Here is a 16,609-nt window from a genome sequence, read left to right on the forward strand (position 1 = left end):
TTTTTTTTCTTTCCCTCCCTCTGGGAAAATTTTTCTTGACGCATCACAAACCAGAAAAACTTTCGCGCTTACTCTCTAAATGTGACAGGTCTTCAGATTGCAGGCAAGAGTGGAGGGGAAAAAAAACCCTTTTGAGTTGTCTCCTCGACATATATCCGGCTAATAACATCTGATTATTCACAGTTTGGTAGAAAAATGTCAGTCTGACAGTGGGATGGGAGGTAAAGTTCTCACCCTTCTCGCAGCTTGCTGAGATCTGTCTGCAGCGCCAGATTTATAATACATTATTTAAAGCAGATTGTGTATGCAGTGTGATGTCAGGAGGTGTTAATGGCAGCAAGGCATTGTGGGAGAAATGGCAACCATTGTGGGTCGAAAGTGAAGATTATCCTAACCCTGAGCACCAGGACGTCCTGTGCTATTATTATATGCATCGGTTTAGGGTAGACATCGGTGGCAATGATATCTAATTCAAAGGGGTTCAAATGATGTGACCCTAGATGGTCCCTAGAATATGGTGGAAATAGTTCTGCAGGTATCAAGACTAGTGATGAGTGGACTTGCTGAATTGTTTGGTTATGGCAATGTTCTCCGAACAAGAACGCTTTGCATTTGACTGCCAGTGGCTGGAGAAGTTGGATGCCATAGGCTGTATCCATTTTTTCTTGTCAGCCCTAAGGGGGCATCCAACTTCTCCAGCCGCCAGGAGTCAAATGCTGAGTGTTCTTGTTCGGACAACATTGCCAAACCTGAACAGTTCGTCAAGTCTGCTCAGCACCAACCAAGACCCTTGCCTAATGTACTCTTGGCTTGACAGGATGGACAGGTCATGTTACCAAAACTGAAAGGGCACTAACATCTGCCAAGGTTTGCCCAATGTAGACACCAACCCTGCTTCTGCTCTGAGAGGAACCTGAACCTGAGAGGGTGTAGGAAAATGTTTGCATCCAACGAGAATGATTTCACCATTACTGAGAAGGTTTAGGTTTTCTTCTTGGCCGAGGGCAATGAAACATTATGTAATATGGGATGGTCGCTCCCTAGCCACTCGTTCTGGCACCGATGCCGGGGACTGGAGCCATGTACTCACAGGAGGTTGGGTGTGACCCACAGATGTTCCACTTGTGTGGGAAACCAAAGGGTTGAGGATTATGGGGGCTGAAAATACATAGTGTTAGCCACAGAAACCATGACTAACTGGCCTGGCAAAGAATGGTTAAACGTGGCTACATAAGTAAAGTAATAAGAGAAACAGATTGCTGAACTCAGGGAGAACAGCCAAATGACAACACTGCCGGCTGCTAATGAAAGCGCTCAATGCAGTGAAGTCCTAGGTGCATTGCCCCCTGGGAAACATGAGTATGCAAAAGAGGAGTCCGTGGAGCCTCATTGAAGAGTCTCAAAACACAGGACTAGCCAGATATCCCTCCGGGAAGGACCCAGCCAAGTGGCAGCTCCTGTTAGGAAACCACCAAATCCACCATATTAAGTGGCCCTATAAGTAAAGTGAGTGAGGGAGGAGTCATCTGCTCCACCATAAATGTGTTAGATGGCCATCAGGCAGAATGGAATGTCTTCATGCATTTGGATGGAGATGATGGAGGATGCAGGCGATTTACAGTAAGGGTGGAGGATGGGGCAGATTCTCTATATTAGGATGACTAATGAAGAATTTTTGGAGGATTATGAGGTTTTACCATAGGAAGAAGGAGGATGATATGTTTTACAGTAATTTATAGCATGTAAATGATGACAGACACACTAGCTATAAAGATTAGGGCAGGGTGCAATGGAGGTTTGTATGGGGACAGAGCAGAAGGTGGAGAAGGTTTTTATTATTGGGACAGAAGATTAAGGTGTTATAATAAAGGGACAGAATGAGGATGATGTACAATATGGAAGACGTATAGGATAAGGACAGAGAAGATAGGACAGCAGAAAGGAAAGTGTAGGGGATAAGGTGGTCCTGGGTATGAAGATGGAAAGTAAGAAGAATGAGGAGCTCTGTGCACAATGGTAGAGAATGAGGTGGTGTTGGGTGTGGGGTCGTTTGATGAAGTGAAAAGCATAAGAAGTTCTCACTTCTCACAGTATAAGGACATAGTTAGAGGAGGTCTTTCTGTACAATGGTCAATGTTTTGGAGGTGATGAGGGATCTTACAGGACTGAGGACAGAGAATAAGGAGGTCTCACAGTACTAAGGCTAGAGGGTAAGGATGTCTCACTATACTGAGGATAGAGGATGAGGAGGTCTTTCAGTACTGAGGCTAAAGGATGAGGAGGTCTCACAGCGTTGACCAGGATGTGCATAATTTACTATATAAGACCTTAGAATGACACTTTGTTATCAACCACCATCTTCTGAATGGTGTAAAAACCCATTGTCAAAATCATTACACAACCACAAATGACCCGAATCACCATAAATCACCAGCCTAATATGATACTCCTGTGTCATGGACGGCATGAGTAAGTCATCATACATAACTTATTGCCTGAGTCATGGCTATTCACACCTCTCTTCTTCCCACAATCTCTTTGCCTCTTGTTCGGGTTCTTCTGTCAGTCATGTTCAGCTGTGGTAATACCCTCACAATAGAGTAGTTGGGGATTGTCTGCTGGAAACAATAAAGGGTGACATAGACGTTGAGGAATAATGTCCTTGGGTGGTATGACTACAAGGTGGATTCAGAAAATGAAGATTACAATCTCTTCGAGACCACATAAATCCAGAATAATTTGTGTGGTGTGGCTATGGGTAGGAAGGTTGAAGGGGCACCCAAGCCCCCGATACCTGAGGAGGTCCACTGACATTGGCAACTGATAGATGAAGAGGACCAGGAACAGATTATTTGATAGTAGCCCGTAACCAGAAACCCAATCCGCTGCTTTACGGAGTCCTCAGCAGACCATGGCGCCTCTTCTAGACACCGTGAATCCTTAAAGCATCGGTATTTACATTAAAGGGAATCAAATCCTATGAGGTGGACGTGGACCTGACTCATCTGCTTGGTATTACGGGACCCGATGTGATCTGAGTTCCGTCTTCCTTTGATCTTGAGATCATGAATATTTGAAGATATCTCATGAAGAACTGGGATTATGGACATATTCATGTGCCGAGAAGATGTCCCGCTACGTTCAGGGACAAAATATCGCTTTGAAGAAGTTAATAAAATAAAGACTGAAGAAGGCCGGCAACTTCTGAAAACAGGGTCACCAAGAAGTCATCTTCTCGGGGGGCCATAAAAACACACACACACACACACACTCACAATGAAAAAGTACGAAATTAGAAGTGGTGTATAGGGAACAACCAGTAGGCATCAGACAAGCCTTTAGGTACCATGTGTGTTACAGATCCATAGGCACCATGTGTGCCACTGTATTACAGGTGTATAGGTACCCTGTCTACCACTGCATTACAGATCTATAGGTAACCTGTCTACCACTGTATTACAGTGGTACACAGGGTGCCTATAGATCTGTAATACAGTGGTAGACAGGGTACCTATAGATCTGTAATACAGTGGTAGACAGGGTACCTATAGATCTGTAATACAGTGGTAGACAGGGTACCTATAGATCTGTAATACAGTGGTACACAGGGTGCCTATAGATCTGTATTACAGATCTATAGGCACCATGTCTGGCACCATATTACAGATCCATAGGTTCTATGTGTACCCCTGTATTACTGATCTATAGGTATCCTGTCTACCACTTTATTACAGATATATAGACACCCTGTATACCACTGTATCACAGATCCACAGGTACCACGTATACCAATGGGACGCGCCATGACCACTGCACACTATACTACAGGATGGACCCATAAATAGTAATAGGTGTTTACTATGGATCCGTATAACTTAGATTTGGATACATACAGTACATGAGGACCATTCAACTCTGCTACATCTGTATGATAACATTTAGTTCTCTGTAGAGTAACCAGCTATACGGTTCACGTAAGGATATGACCATCGGTGTTATCTGCTCCGATCTATTACATTAGTCTTCTATTCTGCACAGGTATGAGGATATCCTGTCTGGAAGACGAAGAAATCATTCATTCCTGGTGACTCATCCCGGTGATCACTCACACTGTCTCCCATAGGGATGATCATGCAGAGTCTGTATCCAGACGCCCAGGGGAGGTTGGATGATAACTCTCCCTTTAAGGCAGCCATATTGCTTGTCACTCGAGAGACTGTTAAAACTAAAATATATTCTTAAAGGGGAAATGCTATATAATGTTACTTTTGGGTTGTAATTTAGTGTTTCAGGGCCCTCAGTTACTCTAAAAGTTTGAAGAATTCCTAAAAAGTTCTCTCTTTATCAACTTTATTAGTCATTTTGCCTTTTACAATGTAATAGATGTTGCAGGATGTTATAAATTATTCAGGTTATGACTTGTTCTTGTTATATTAACTTTAGACAAAATCTATATGTTTGTTCAGTGTCTTATATAGGAAAATCAATATATAGTACACAGGGGACCTGTCCTGCTTGGCAGTTACTGCAAAGGTTATTATTATTGGCACTATTCATTATTAGGGGTGGTTTATGTGGATAACCCCTTTTTTTAAGACTGATCGGCAATCAGGTGATCGATGAAGGTTCAGGGATCATCAGTTATTACCAAGAGAAGCTGCAGTGGCCACTAGAGGAGAAATGTGGTATTACATGGCGCATATTGAAATGCGGTGCGGTTACACATGATGGCTGTGGAGCAGAATTCACATGGATTTCAGCTCTGTAATGATGTGTACTTCTGCTGTGTGAATGGGGCCTGAGATTTCCTAATACAATATACGCCCTCTGATCCAACCTCATTGACTCCTATATACCAGTATTAACCCTTGGCATCTCTCTCTTTCCAGCGATGACTGCCTGAGCGGAGAAGAGCTTGGCGATGACGACGATGGACTCTGGGCGATTGGTCAACGCTGGACATCTGATGGGTCACGGGGGGCTCGGTGCTGCACAGTGACCCCCATAAAGAGAGGCCGAAACAAAATGAGCAAGCTCGGCTTCCAGAACAACAGAGTCATGCAGGATCGGCGGAGCGTGTGCATCTTCTTACCGAATGATGAAACGCTGAATATCATTATCAATGTGAGTGATGACTATGGGGAAAAAGGGGGTAGGGGGCTCGTGCATTATGGGTATGTTACTAACCAACGCATTGTTTATTCCAGGTTAAAGCACTTTGTCAGGAGCTGCTGGATCAGGTCTGCGATCTCCTCCGGTTGAAAGACTGCCATCTCTTTGGGCTCAGTGTTATCCAAAGTAGGTGACAACTCACTTACCAATGCCTCCATATCTTTTCTACAGTAAATTTTTTTAAAGGAGTACTCCAGCACAAAATGTATTCTTTCAAATCAACTGGTGTCAGAAAGTGCCAGAGATTTGTAATTTACTTCTATTAAAATAATCTCCAGTCTTCCGATACTTATCAGCTGCTGTATGCCCTGCAGGAAGTAGTGTGTTCTTTCCAGTCTGACACAGTGCTCTCTGCTGCCACCTCTGTCCATGTCCGGAACTGTCCAGAGCAGGAGAGGTTTTCTATGGGAATTCGCTACTGCTCTGGACAGTTCCTCACATGGACAGAGGTGGCAGCAGAGAGCACTGTGTCAGACTGGAAAGAATACACCACTTCCTGCTGGACATACAGATTTTTGGAGATTTTTTAAATAAAAGTAAATTACAAAGGTCTGACTTTTTCTGACACAAGCTGATTTAATAGATGTTTTTCTTGTCCCTTTTAGAGGGGTTGTGCAGACTTTATTACACGAGACAATTATCGTCCGATAATCGTCTTGTGTAATGTAAGGCAACGATCAGCCGACATGAACGATGTCGGCTGATCGTTGTTGTTGATTTGTCTTTCAACATGTGGAAAGACAAACGACTAAGGCTAGGTTCACACTGCGTTTTCAGCATCCGTTTAACGGATCCGTTTTTTTTAACGTCCAGAAAAATAGGGTCAGCAACGTTTTTTGGTCCGTTTTGGTCCGCCAAAAAAAACGGATCCGTTTTTTTTTATAATGGAAGTCAATGGAAAAAACGGATGCACACAAATGAATCAGTTTTTTGCAATCCGTTTTTCATGCGTTTTTTGCAAAAAACGGATGCGTTAAACGGATGCTGAAAACGCAGTGTGAACCTAGCCTAATATAGCAACGATCTGCTGCCATAACTCTGTGGACTAGGAGCGGCAACAGCAGACCGCTGCTGTCTTCTATGGGCTGCCCGGACGATCTAACGATTACCTGGGCAGCCCCCTGCAGCTCCCCACGACCCCCCATGTACTCACCCACGTGCAGTAGCAGCGGCAGCGAGCGGGAAAAGAGGAGCAAGCAGGTGCTGACAGCACTCGTTTGCTCCTCTCCATCGTCCCATGAACTGCAGCTCCGTTCCACTGAAGTCAATGTAGCTGTGTGTTACTCTCTACCAGGAATGGGGAACCTTCTGCCCTCCATCGGTTGTAAAACAGCAACTTCTATAATGCCTGGCATTCCCATCAGGCATGATGGGAATTGTAGTTTTGCGACAGTTGGAGGGCGGCAGGTTCCTCATCCCTGCATAGAGTAACACCCAGACCCACATAAATGTTACACAAAGGATGTTCCTTAGGACTGGATGTCACAGCTTTCTCCTGTCCTTCAGGTCAATGCTTTCCAGTCTGAACATGTCTATTATCTCAGCTATATGAGTCCCGTCATATCGACGCGCAGGATCTCACCGTCGGCTCTCTGGTCATGCCAAGTTCACAGGGATGGGATCTTTACTTCTCACCTCTCTGCTGCCTGGTACAAACAGGGGCTAATAGTGAGGAATGGGAGGGGGGGGGGGGTGATAAGGAAATCATTGTGGGACTTTATTATGGGGTCACAGCGAGTGCAAGATTTCACAGCTATAACCAATACATTCACTTCAGCCCATAGAAACCAATAGCACCTCTGTGCACATAGCCAACAACCCAAGGAAATATCCAGGCCGAGAAAAACATGGCCGCTCTCTTTCAGAAATGGCGCCACCCTTGTTCACAGTTTGGGTGTGGTGTTGCAGCTCACTGAAGTCAATGGAGCTGACTTGTAATACCACACACATCCTGAGGACATGTGGGCACTGTTTTTGCAAGGTAGTAGCTGTGCCTTTTCTAACCCGGTATTACCCCTTTAGGAAGAAACAACCAGAGACCAGATGGGATTTTTAGAGGACATCTGCTTTTGGGATAAAAAATTTCTTTCAAAAATAGCGACACCCCTCTCCACAGGTTGGGTGTGGTATTACAGCTCAGCTCCATTCATCTGGAGCAGTACCAGACACATCCTATGGACAGGTGTGGCGCTGTTTTTGGATCAGTTTACTGTAATATTTTGCAATGTAGATCAGTGATTCCTCGTGACATTATCTCGTATATCTCCTATGTGAAGTGGCCGACTCTTGGATGCGTTCCTCTGGCTTTCACTTTTTCCCCTGTGAATGGAGCAGTGTTGACGTGAAGTTACAGCGTAACACGTGGAGTTCAGTGTGATGGATGAGGACAGCTGAGACAGTCCTGAAAGATTCCCCCCCTCCTCCTCCTGGAGGACTCGCATTCCTCAACAAGATCCGCGATCAAGAGCTCTGACTGCTGCTAAATGCATCAGAGACTAAATAAACAAGACCTCTGCCCTAACACCACAAGGGGGTTCACTAAAGAGAGCTGGAGGGGTTCTCTAAAGGGAGCCGGAGGGGTTCTCTAAAGGGAGCCGGAGGGGTTCACTAAAGGGAGCCAGAGGGGTTCACTATAGGGATCCGGAGGGGTTCACTATAGGGAGCCGGAGGGGTTCACTATAGGGAGCCGGAGGGGTTCACTATAGGGAGCCGGAGGGGTTCTCAAAAGGGAGCCGGAGGGGTTCTCAAAAGGGAGCCGGAGGGGTTCTCAAAAGGGAGCCGGAGGGGTTCACTAAAGGGAGCCGGAGGGGTTCTCTAAAGGGAGCCGGAGGGGTTCTCTAAAGGGAGCCGGAGGGGTTCACTAAAGGGAGCCGGAGGGGTTCTCTAAAGGGAGCCGGAGGGGTTCACTAAAGGGAGCCGGAGGGGTTCTCAAAAGGGAGCCGGAGGGGTTCACTAAAGGGAGCCGGAGGGGTTCTCTAAAGGGAGCCGGAGGGGTTCACTAAAGGGAGCCGGAGGGGTTCACTAAAGGGAGCCGGAGGGGTTCACTAAAGGGAGCCGGAGGGGTTCACTAAAGGGAGCCGGAGGGGTTCACTAAAGGGAGCCGGAGGGGTTCACTAAAGGGAGCCGGAGGGGTTCACTAAAGGGAGCCGGAGGGGTTCACTAAAGGGAGCCGGAGGGGTTCTCTAAAGGGAGCCGGAGGGGTTCTCTAAAGGGAGCCGGAGGGGTTCTCTAAAGGGAGCCGGAGGGGTTCTCTAAAGGGAGCCGGAGGGGTTCTCTAAAGGGAGACTGGGTTTATTAGAGACATACGGGCGTTCACTAGAGACGCATGGGAGTCTTGCTAGAGACACATCGGGGTTCCCTAAAGATGTATAGGGAGTTCACTAAACACACAGCGGGTTCATTAAAGAGACAGGCAAGGGGGTTCACTAGAGACAGGTGGAGGGGGCGGGTTCACTAAAGACACACCCACCGTGAGGTTCACTCAGTGGCAGAGACAGGCTGTTATACACAGGTGCTGTCAGAGTTAGAAGAGAATGCAGAAAATTTAAAGGGCCAGTGAGCCATAAAAGTGGCGGAGTATTATAACATTAGGGCTCACAATATCACCACAGTCTCTTTATGCAAAGTGATCATATCTATTATAGGCAACATTTCTAAAACGGCGTGGTAGTCATGCGATAGAAGCGTAAGCATTGCATGTCATATCTGAGTGTTGTGTCCAGTGAATTGCTCATCGCTTGGGACGGCTGATAACATAGAGCAATAGATTACATAGGAACGATTGTATCTATGAGCCGCACCACTTACATCTCATACGGTATAGGGATGAGAGCTCTATCTATCATCTGTCTTATTTTCTTTTTGTTTTGTTGTTTATATTATAAATATTATTATTTAGTAAACATGTATTATAAGTATTTTATAGATATTTTTTTATAATTTCACTCTCTCCTCTTCCTCCTCTCAGACAATGAACATGTGTACATGGAACTTTCCCAGAAGCTTTACAAATACTGTCCCAAGGAGTGGAAGAAGGAGGCCAGCAAAGTAAGTCAGGTGACCGCGTGTTTGTTCAGAGCTTTTCTTGGCCGGGAATCCTGAGGAATGTTGCCGCTGGCATAATCCTGATGAGACGTAATTCATTCTAATGTCAGATCGCACTGTGTGTGTGTGTGTGTGTGTGTGTGTGTGTGTGTGTGTGTGTGTATATATATATATATATATATATATATATATATATATATATATATATATATATAATATAGATAGATAGATAGATAGATATAGTACGGCTATGGGCAGAACATGATAATACATATGAGGTCATCCGGGGCATACTAAGGCACGGCCGCGGGGCTGGCATTTAAAGTACTATGTTTAAATCCAGATATTTCAAGTAAAACTGATTAAAAAATAAAGAGTAAATATCAACATATAATACATTTATATATATTTAATTATGTGATCTAAAATAAATGTATAATTTATTGCTACTAATTTTTGAATTCTCAGTGATTCAGATTGTGCCAGAGCTCCCTCTAGTGGTGGGAGGAACGATTTAGTTATCATTCTTTTCTATTATGATCCTATCATCACTGTATTCTTTCACATGGGAGCTCTCCAGCTGTTGCAAAACTACAACGTCCATTATGCTCCGACACCCTTTGGCTATTGCGGCATGATAGGAGTTGTAGTTAGGCTGTAGAGCCACAGGTTGGCAATCACTGCATCAGACACCACTGACCTCACTAGCTTGTAGCTATAGGCCTTTAGAATTAGTAATTTGTAATGGTTACACCCCACTCTTTATAACATGAGTGTGTCTGTGAGAGTGCTGTGTGATTTACATGCTGCATACTATGTTATTAATCCCGGGAATGTATAATGTTCAGCACTGCGGGCATCGTGTTTCATACTGTCCCATTACTTCCCCGAGACGCAGCTCCGCACCAACTGTTACCGCCTGTGGGGATGAGTCACATGTACGGGATCAGCTGTCTGCTTCTCCACATGCGGACGTCGCTGTCTTGTTACACAATTGTCAGCCATAGGCTCGGTCACCCACCAGAAGCTTGCTGAATGTTGTATCCTAATGTCATAGACCAGGGATTCCCGAAGTGGGTGTATAGGGTGCTATAGACAGTGCTTCCCCAATAACAGTGACAGCCACAGCGCTCCCCCCCCCCCATAACAGTGACAGCCAGTGTGCCCTACCTTATAACAGTGACAGTAACAGTGCTTCCCCCATACAAGTGACAGCCACAGTGCTCCCTCCCATAATAGTGACAGCCACAGTGCTTCCCCTATACAAGTGACAGCCACAGTGCTTTCCCCATAACAGTGACAGCCACTGTGCTTCCCCTATACAAGTGACAGCCACCGTGCTTCCCCCTTACAAGTGACAGCCACAGTGCTCCCTTCATACAAGGGACAGCCACAGTGCTCCCTCCATACAAGTGACAGCCACCATGGTCCCCCCATATAAGTGACAGCCGCCGTGCTCTCTCCCTTACAAGTAACAGCCGCCAAGGCCCCCACATACAAGTGACAGCCATTGTGCTCCCTCCCATAATAGTGACAGCCACTCCTCCCATACAAGTGACAGTCGCTGTGCTCCCTCCATACTAGTGACAGCCACTGTGCTCCTCCCATACAAGTGACAGCCGCCGTGCTCCTCCCATACAAGTGACAGCCACCCTGATCCCCCCATACAAGTGACAGCCACCCTGATCCCCCATACAAGTGACAGCCACTGTGCTCCTCCCATAATATCGACAGCCACAGTGCTCCATAGCAGCAACAATAGAAACAGCCACAGCGTCCCCTAATACTGTACACTAGAATATTCCCATAACATGAGTGGTGCCCCATAGCATATCATGTATATATGTCACACGCACACATTGATACCTCACAGGGCATGGGTGTGTGCAGCGCTCTCTATGTGCTCCGGGATGTGACTCTCACAGTGATGATCTCTTCTTTCAGGGCATTGACCAGTTTGGCCCTCCTATGATCATTCATTTCCGAGTGCAATACTACGTGGAAAACGGCCGATTGATAAGGTAAGAAGCGAGAAACTGGAGTGTAATATCCCCACATTACCGCTAGTACCTATTACCTCACTATTCCTCACGTGGGAAGGGGGAGGGGGTCTTTATGAAAAGCATGAATATGTATTTACTGCCTGCAGGCTGGCAGGATACGACGCAAATGCGTTTCGGGTGGGGCTCCGGCACAATCGGCGCTTTGTTATAAAAGCTCCAGCAAACATCTGGATTCCATCAAATAAACGACATCCATCTGTCTGGCGAAATAAAAACTAAAAAAAATCAAAGGGAAGAGGAAAAAGGGGGAAATCCAATGTATGAACCTATCCCACTCCCTACAGCCAGATTTATAGAGAATGGGAAAGCTGAGATAGGGGGAGCTGTTTGCATTCATGACGTATAGGGGGCGCTGTGGTCACCAATGATGTGTGGCTAAATTGGGTCAAGAGTAAGGGGAATTGTGGTCTATATGTAATAATCTGGTTTTATGTTGCCCCCTAGTGACAGGACAGCGCGGTATTATTACTACTGCCACCTAAGGAAACAAGTCTTGCTCTCCCAGAGCACTACACGGGAGGAGGCTTACTTTCTGCTGGCTGCCTTCGCCCTACAGGCGGATCTGGGGAACTACAAGAGGAACAAACACTATGGAAATTACTTTGAGCCAGAAGCTTACTTCCCCCCATGGGTAAGACACAGTTGTTCCCATAGTTGTCCTGCTCTTTTGTCATTGCTTCACTTCCTGTTTGGTGTACTTCCTGTAACTGATGTCCTGTTATACACTGTAGATAGGAATTCAGCCACCTCTGTTTTCCTCTGACAATATGAAAGAAGGTGGGAGGTGAATTAAGTGATCTGAATTACCGACTAAATTGTACCAGAGGAACAGCAAGTTCATTGCAGAATGTACACCAGGCCGAAAGTTTAACAGAAGGAGGAGGATATCATGAAAGATAGTAAAATATCCTTATCCATATGTGTTCATATATTAGACAACTGAAAATAGATTTTGTCATCAGAAAACCCCTTTAAGATTTTATCAGTTCCAAAAGCCATCTCTCCTTATCCTGCAGTCAGGTGTAAATTGTGAGAGACCCTAAAAGCAGCTTTTCAGTTTGCCTACAGCACTCCAGCAGGTGAAATGAAGTATTACATCCGTCCCAATTATGTGATATACGCATGAGCTGTGTCTTCCTGAGTTAGACATTCTCAGTAGCTACTCTCCCCTAACAGTTTAGGGTCCTGACAGGGGACCCCATTTCTACCTAATAGGGTGACAATAGGTTTCCAAGCCCATTTGCTATCTACAACTAGTTTTCCCTGGCCAGAGTCTTTTTATTCACTCTCTAGTTTCATATCTACAGGTGATAAAGAAAAGGGGGAAGGATTATATATTAAAGCACATTCCCAACATCCACCGTGACCAATTTGCACTGAGCGTGTCGGAAGCACATCTTATGTATATAAAGGAATCCGCCAGACTGGAGGACGTGGCCGTCCATTACTACCGGCTGTACAAGGTGAGTCCGGAGCACTGCACCGTGATGGTGGTGAAAACACCTCTTCTGTAACTAGTTCCCCACTAAAACCAGCAATGCCGACAGATGGGCTACTGTGCTGATCAATAAGGATGTGGATGGTGATCAGGATCCTTGGTCAACGGCTAAAGTGATCATGGCAAGAAGTGTTGTCATGAGGACACAGGAGCTGTAGGGGTCAAAGACTGATAGAATACAGGGATTTTTTCTGTAATGGCTCCTGATTCTCGCCTTTACTTGGATAAAATCTACAGAAATCTTTATTCTTTCAGGATAAGAGGGAGACAGAAGCTTCACTGATTCTGGGGCTCACTCTAAGAGGAATCCAGATCTTCCAGGTCAGTGATGATGATTGTGAGAATGGTGGTAAGGGTGAGGACAATGATTGTGATGGTCGTGACAATGGGGATGGTCGTGACGATGGGGATGGTCGTGACGATGGCGGATGGTCGTCACGATGGTGGATGGTCGTCACAATGGCGGATGGTCGTCACGATGGCGGATGGTCGTCACGATGGCGGATGGTCGTCACGATGGCGGATGGTCGTCACGATGGCGGATGGTCGTCATGATAGGGGATGGTCGTCACGATGGTGGATGGTCGTCACAATGGCGGATGGTCGTCACGATGGCGGATGTTCGTCACGATAGGGGATGGTCGTCACGATAGGGTCTGGTTGTGATGATGAGGAAAATGATGGTGAGGATGGTAGTGATGAGGATGGTGATGGTGATGATAGGGGTGCTGATGATAATGGTAGTGATGGGGAGGGTAAGTATGATGATGGTAGTGATGATGACTGTTTACAATGTTAAAACAGAATACATGTATAGTGCAGAGTATTTAAGCTCCTTAGCACACTAATCCTGTGGTGGGCACTGACCTGTCCACCAGAAAAGGCAACGCTGTGTATAACAAGGACAATAGAGGAAGAAAGATATGGAGGAATATGTTGGTTCTTCCAGCAGCACAGAGTATTTCAGAAGAGCAGTATATTGATGTTATAGGAGGCAGTGACCTGACCACCTATTTCTGTGCACTCGTGTATTAGTAAGGACAAGGCTGTGTGAGATAAAGGAGGAAGCTGGTCTCCAGCAGCACAGAGGATTTCAGCACTGAAGCAAAGATCTGTTCCTTCTTTGAGCTCAAAACCCTAAAATAAAACAAAATGACTAAAAATAAAACCAACAGGGTAACTTCAGGCCAGCGATGGCGTCTACTAATCTAGTACTTGTTACTTGTCCTGCAGGCTTCGGGTGATGAGAAGCAGCTCCTCTATGATTTCCCCTGGACCAACGTAGGGAAGTTGGTGTTTGTTGTAAGTAAACAAGGAGGCAGCTGCTGGTAACGTAATAATCTGCCGGTCATCCATTATACATGCTGTCATGGTGCCTATACTGGCCGAACAAAGGAGCCATTATATGTCAGCACTACAAGATGCAGGGATTACAGCTCACGAGAACTTAATGAGGATTTACATGTCGAAACTAGGTTCTGTTCACATCTGCCGCGCGGCTTACACACAGGGTAGATCCACATGTATATTCCCTGACCAGGAGGCTTCTGGGTAACTTCCTGTATTGCAGTAGTAAACACCAGTGAGGACACCCGAGCTCCATGAGGAATCTTCCATCTTTCCACCCTACAATTTTAGATAATTAGAGGGTTAATAGCTCTTTTATCATATATTAACAATTTCCACCTCTTCTACTTCACAGGGTAAGAAGTTTGAGATCCTACCAGATGGTCTCCCCTCGGCCAGGAAGCTGATCTATTACACGGGCTGCTCCCTGCGCTCCCGCCACCTCCTCCAGCTGCTCAGCAATAGTCACCGGCTGTATATGAATCTTCAGCCTGTCCTCAGGCAGGTCCGCAAACTGGAGGAGAATGAAGGTGAGAGACTGAGGAAGAGCAAGCCACCTGCAGAGGGCAATACACACACATAACACATGCTAAGCCCCGCCCCCTCTTCATGAGTTTTGTTATTACTGTTGTTAGGGAAATCTGTCCCTAGTAACAGCTAAGGACAGCAATGTGCAGGGAAGTGAGACACCTAATGGCCAAAGGGGAAGCTGGTGACAACCGTTGTCTTCTGCTATTACAGCTCTCAAAGATGTTACCACTCAGTTTTCTCGGATAAATGCTTTAGTGTTATATTATTAAATAATAGGCAGAGCCCCCCCCCCCCCTAACATTGAAACTGCTGCCTCCTTGCAGATAATTTTGCTAGACTAAGCCATAACAACCTGACAGTCTATGGCCGTAGACTGCCAGAGTCACTGATACAGCCCATAGAGGGGGGTCATCTTCTGTGACATCCATATGCCCTTAAAGGATGTTTAAAGGGGATGTAGTTGTAACAGATGGAGGGCAGAAGGTTCCCCATCTACGGTATAGAATAACTCACAGCTCCATTGACTTCAGTGAAACTGTGCTGCAATACCACACCTAAAGAAGGACAAGAGTGGTGCTGTTTCTGGAAGAAAGTGGCCATGTTTTTCGGGACAACCTCATTAAAGTGATTTTAGTAAAAAATAATTTTGGTGTCAGAAAGTTATATAGATTTGTAAATTACTTCTATTAAAAATCTCCAGTCTTTCAGTACTTATGAGCTGCTGTATGTCCTGCAGGAAGTGGTGTATTTTCTAAATATGACACAGTGCTCTCTGCTGCCACCTCTGTCCATGACAGGAACTGTCCAGAGCAGGAGAGGTTTTCTATGGGGATTTACTGCTGCTCTGGACAGTTCCTGACATAGGCTGTTTAGTTGGGTCTATAGGGTCATGTCCATAGTGTCTTCTAATGTCTTCTGTGCTTTTACAGAAAAGAAACAATACAGGGAGTCATATATCAGCGATACGTTGGATCAGGACATGGATCAGCTGGAGAAGAGATCGAGGGCAAGTGGCAGCAGCGCAGGAAGCATCAAGCACAAGAGACTCTCCCGGCACTCCACGGCCAGCCATAGCAGCTCGCACACCTCAGGGATCGAGGCCGACACCAAGCACAGGGACATAGGGGCCGAGGACAGCTTCTCCGGGACCTCGCTGCACCGCAAGCTGAAAACCTGCAGCTCCATGACCTCGCACAGCAGCTCCCACACCTCCGGAGCAGAGAGCGCTGGCAAGGACAGGCTGGAGGACGACTCACAAGATGACGGTAATCTACAGTGATCATGAGACGTTAATGTAAATTACAGGAGGCCTAGAAGAAGCAGACATGGTAGATGTACTATGATTTCTTAAAGGGTCTTGTCAAAACATTTCGATCAGCGGGGTCCAGGTCCTGATGATATCACATATAAAGTGTATTTGGCTGAGGGCAGTGCCCTCTATTGGGGGGACAGGCTTATACTTAGTATATTGTCTGTATACAGTCCTGTAAGAGGTGGATAATGTCAGTCAGAGCTGAAGTTCTATGGACTGGTGAAAGAAATGTCAGCACTCACCTCACATGTAAAGCCGGTAATTATGTGGACATTGATGTGGATGATGATTTGGATCATCCTTGGATTACCATGGATCATCCCGAGATTACAGAGGTGGCAGAACGATGGTTGTTGGGGGTGGACACAGGAGCAACAGACTTTGGGTTATTACTTTAAGCACTACTAATCCGTCCAATAAAGAAATGAGAGAAGTCACTTTTCACATTTACCATGTAGATCAGAGATGGGAAACCTTCAGCCCTCCAGCTCTTGCAAAACTGCAATACCCATCATGCCCGAACAGCCAAAGCTTTAGCTTTGTCTGTCCAAGCATGATGGGAGTTTTGCAACAACTGGAGGGTCGAAGGTTTCCCATCCCTAATGTAGACTATTGGGTTTTTATACTTTGTGCATTTGCTTT

At 45.8% G+C, this 16,609-nt stretch overlaps 2 protein-coding genes across 6 annotated transcripts in view; both read left to right on the forward strand.

Moving 5' to 3' along the window:
* FRMD6 (FERM domain containing 6) overlaps positions 1–16,609 on the forward strand; it is a 102,614-nt gene that overhangs the window by 80,066 nt on the left and 5,939 nt on the right. For all 4 annotated transcript variants that reach the window (XM_069950765.1, XM_069950764.1, XM_069950766.1 and 1 more), the window contains 10 exons: positions 4,890–5,124; positions 5,208–5,298; positions 9,140–9,219; positions 11,161–11,237; positions 11,724–11,910; positions 12,587–12,742; positions 13,033–13,098; positions 14,011–14,079; positions 14,480–14,654; positions 15,585–15,920. In XM_069950765.1, the coding sequence (XP_069806866.1) occupies positions 5,026–5,124; positions 5,208–5,298; positions 9,140–9,219; positions 11,161–11,237; positions 11,724–11,910; positions 12,587–12,742; positions 13,033–13,098; positions 14,011–14,079; positions 14,480–14,654; positions 15,585–15,920 (1,336 nt within the window). In that variant the 5' untranslated portion in view covers positions 4,890–5,025. The remainder of the gene's footprint in view (positions 1–4,889; positions 5,125–5,207; positions 5,299–9,139; positions 9,220–11,160; positions 11,238–11,723; positions 11,911–12,586; positions 12,743–13,032; positions 13,099–14,010; positions 14,080–14,479; positions 14,655–15,584; positions 15,921–16,609) is intronic.
* Positions 1–16,609, forward strand: part of LOC138771209 (guanine nucleotide-binding protein G(I)/G(S)/G(O) subunit gamma-2) — a 149,926-nt gene that overhangs the window by 26,955 nt on the left and 106,362 nt on the right. The gene's annotated exons all lie outside the window — the stretch shown is intronic.

This window comes from Dendropsophus ebraccatus, chromosome 13 (genome assembly GCF_027789765.1).
Source record: "Dendropsophus ebraccatus isolate aDenEbr1 chromosome 13, aDenEbr1.pat, whole genome shotgun sequence".
Lineage (NCBI taxonomy): Eukaryota > Metazoa > Chordata > Amphibia > Anura > Hylidae > Dendropsophus > Dendropsophus ebraccatus.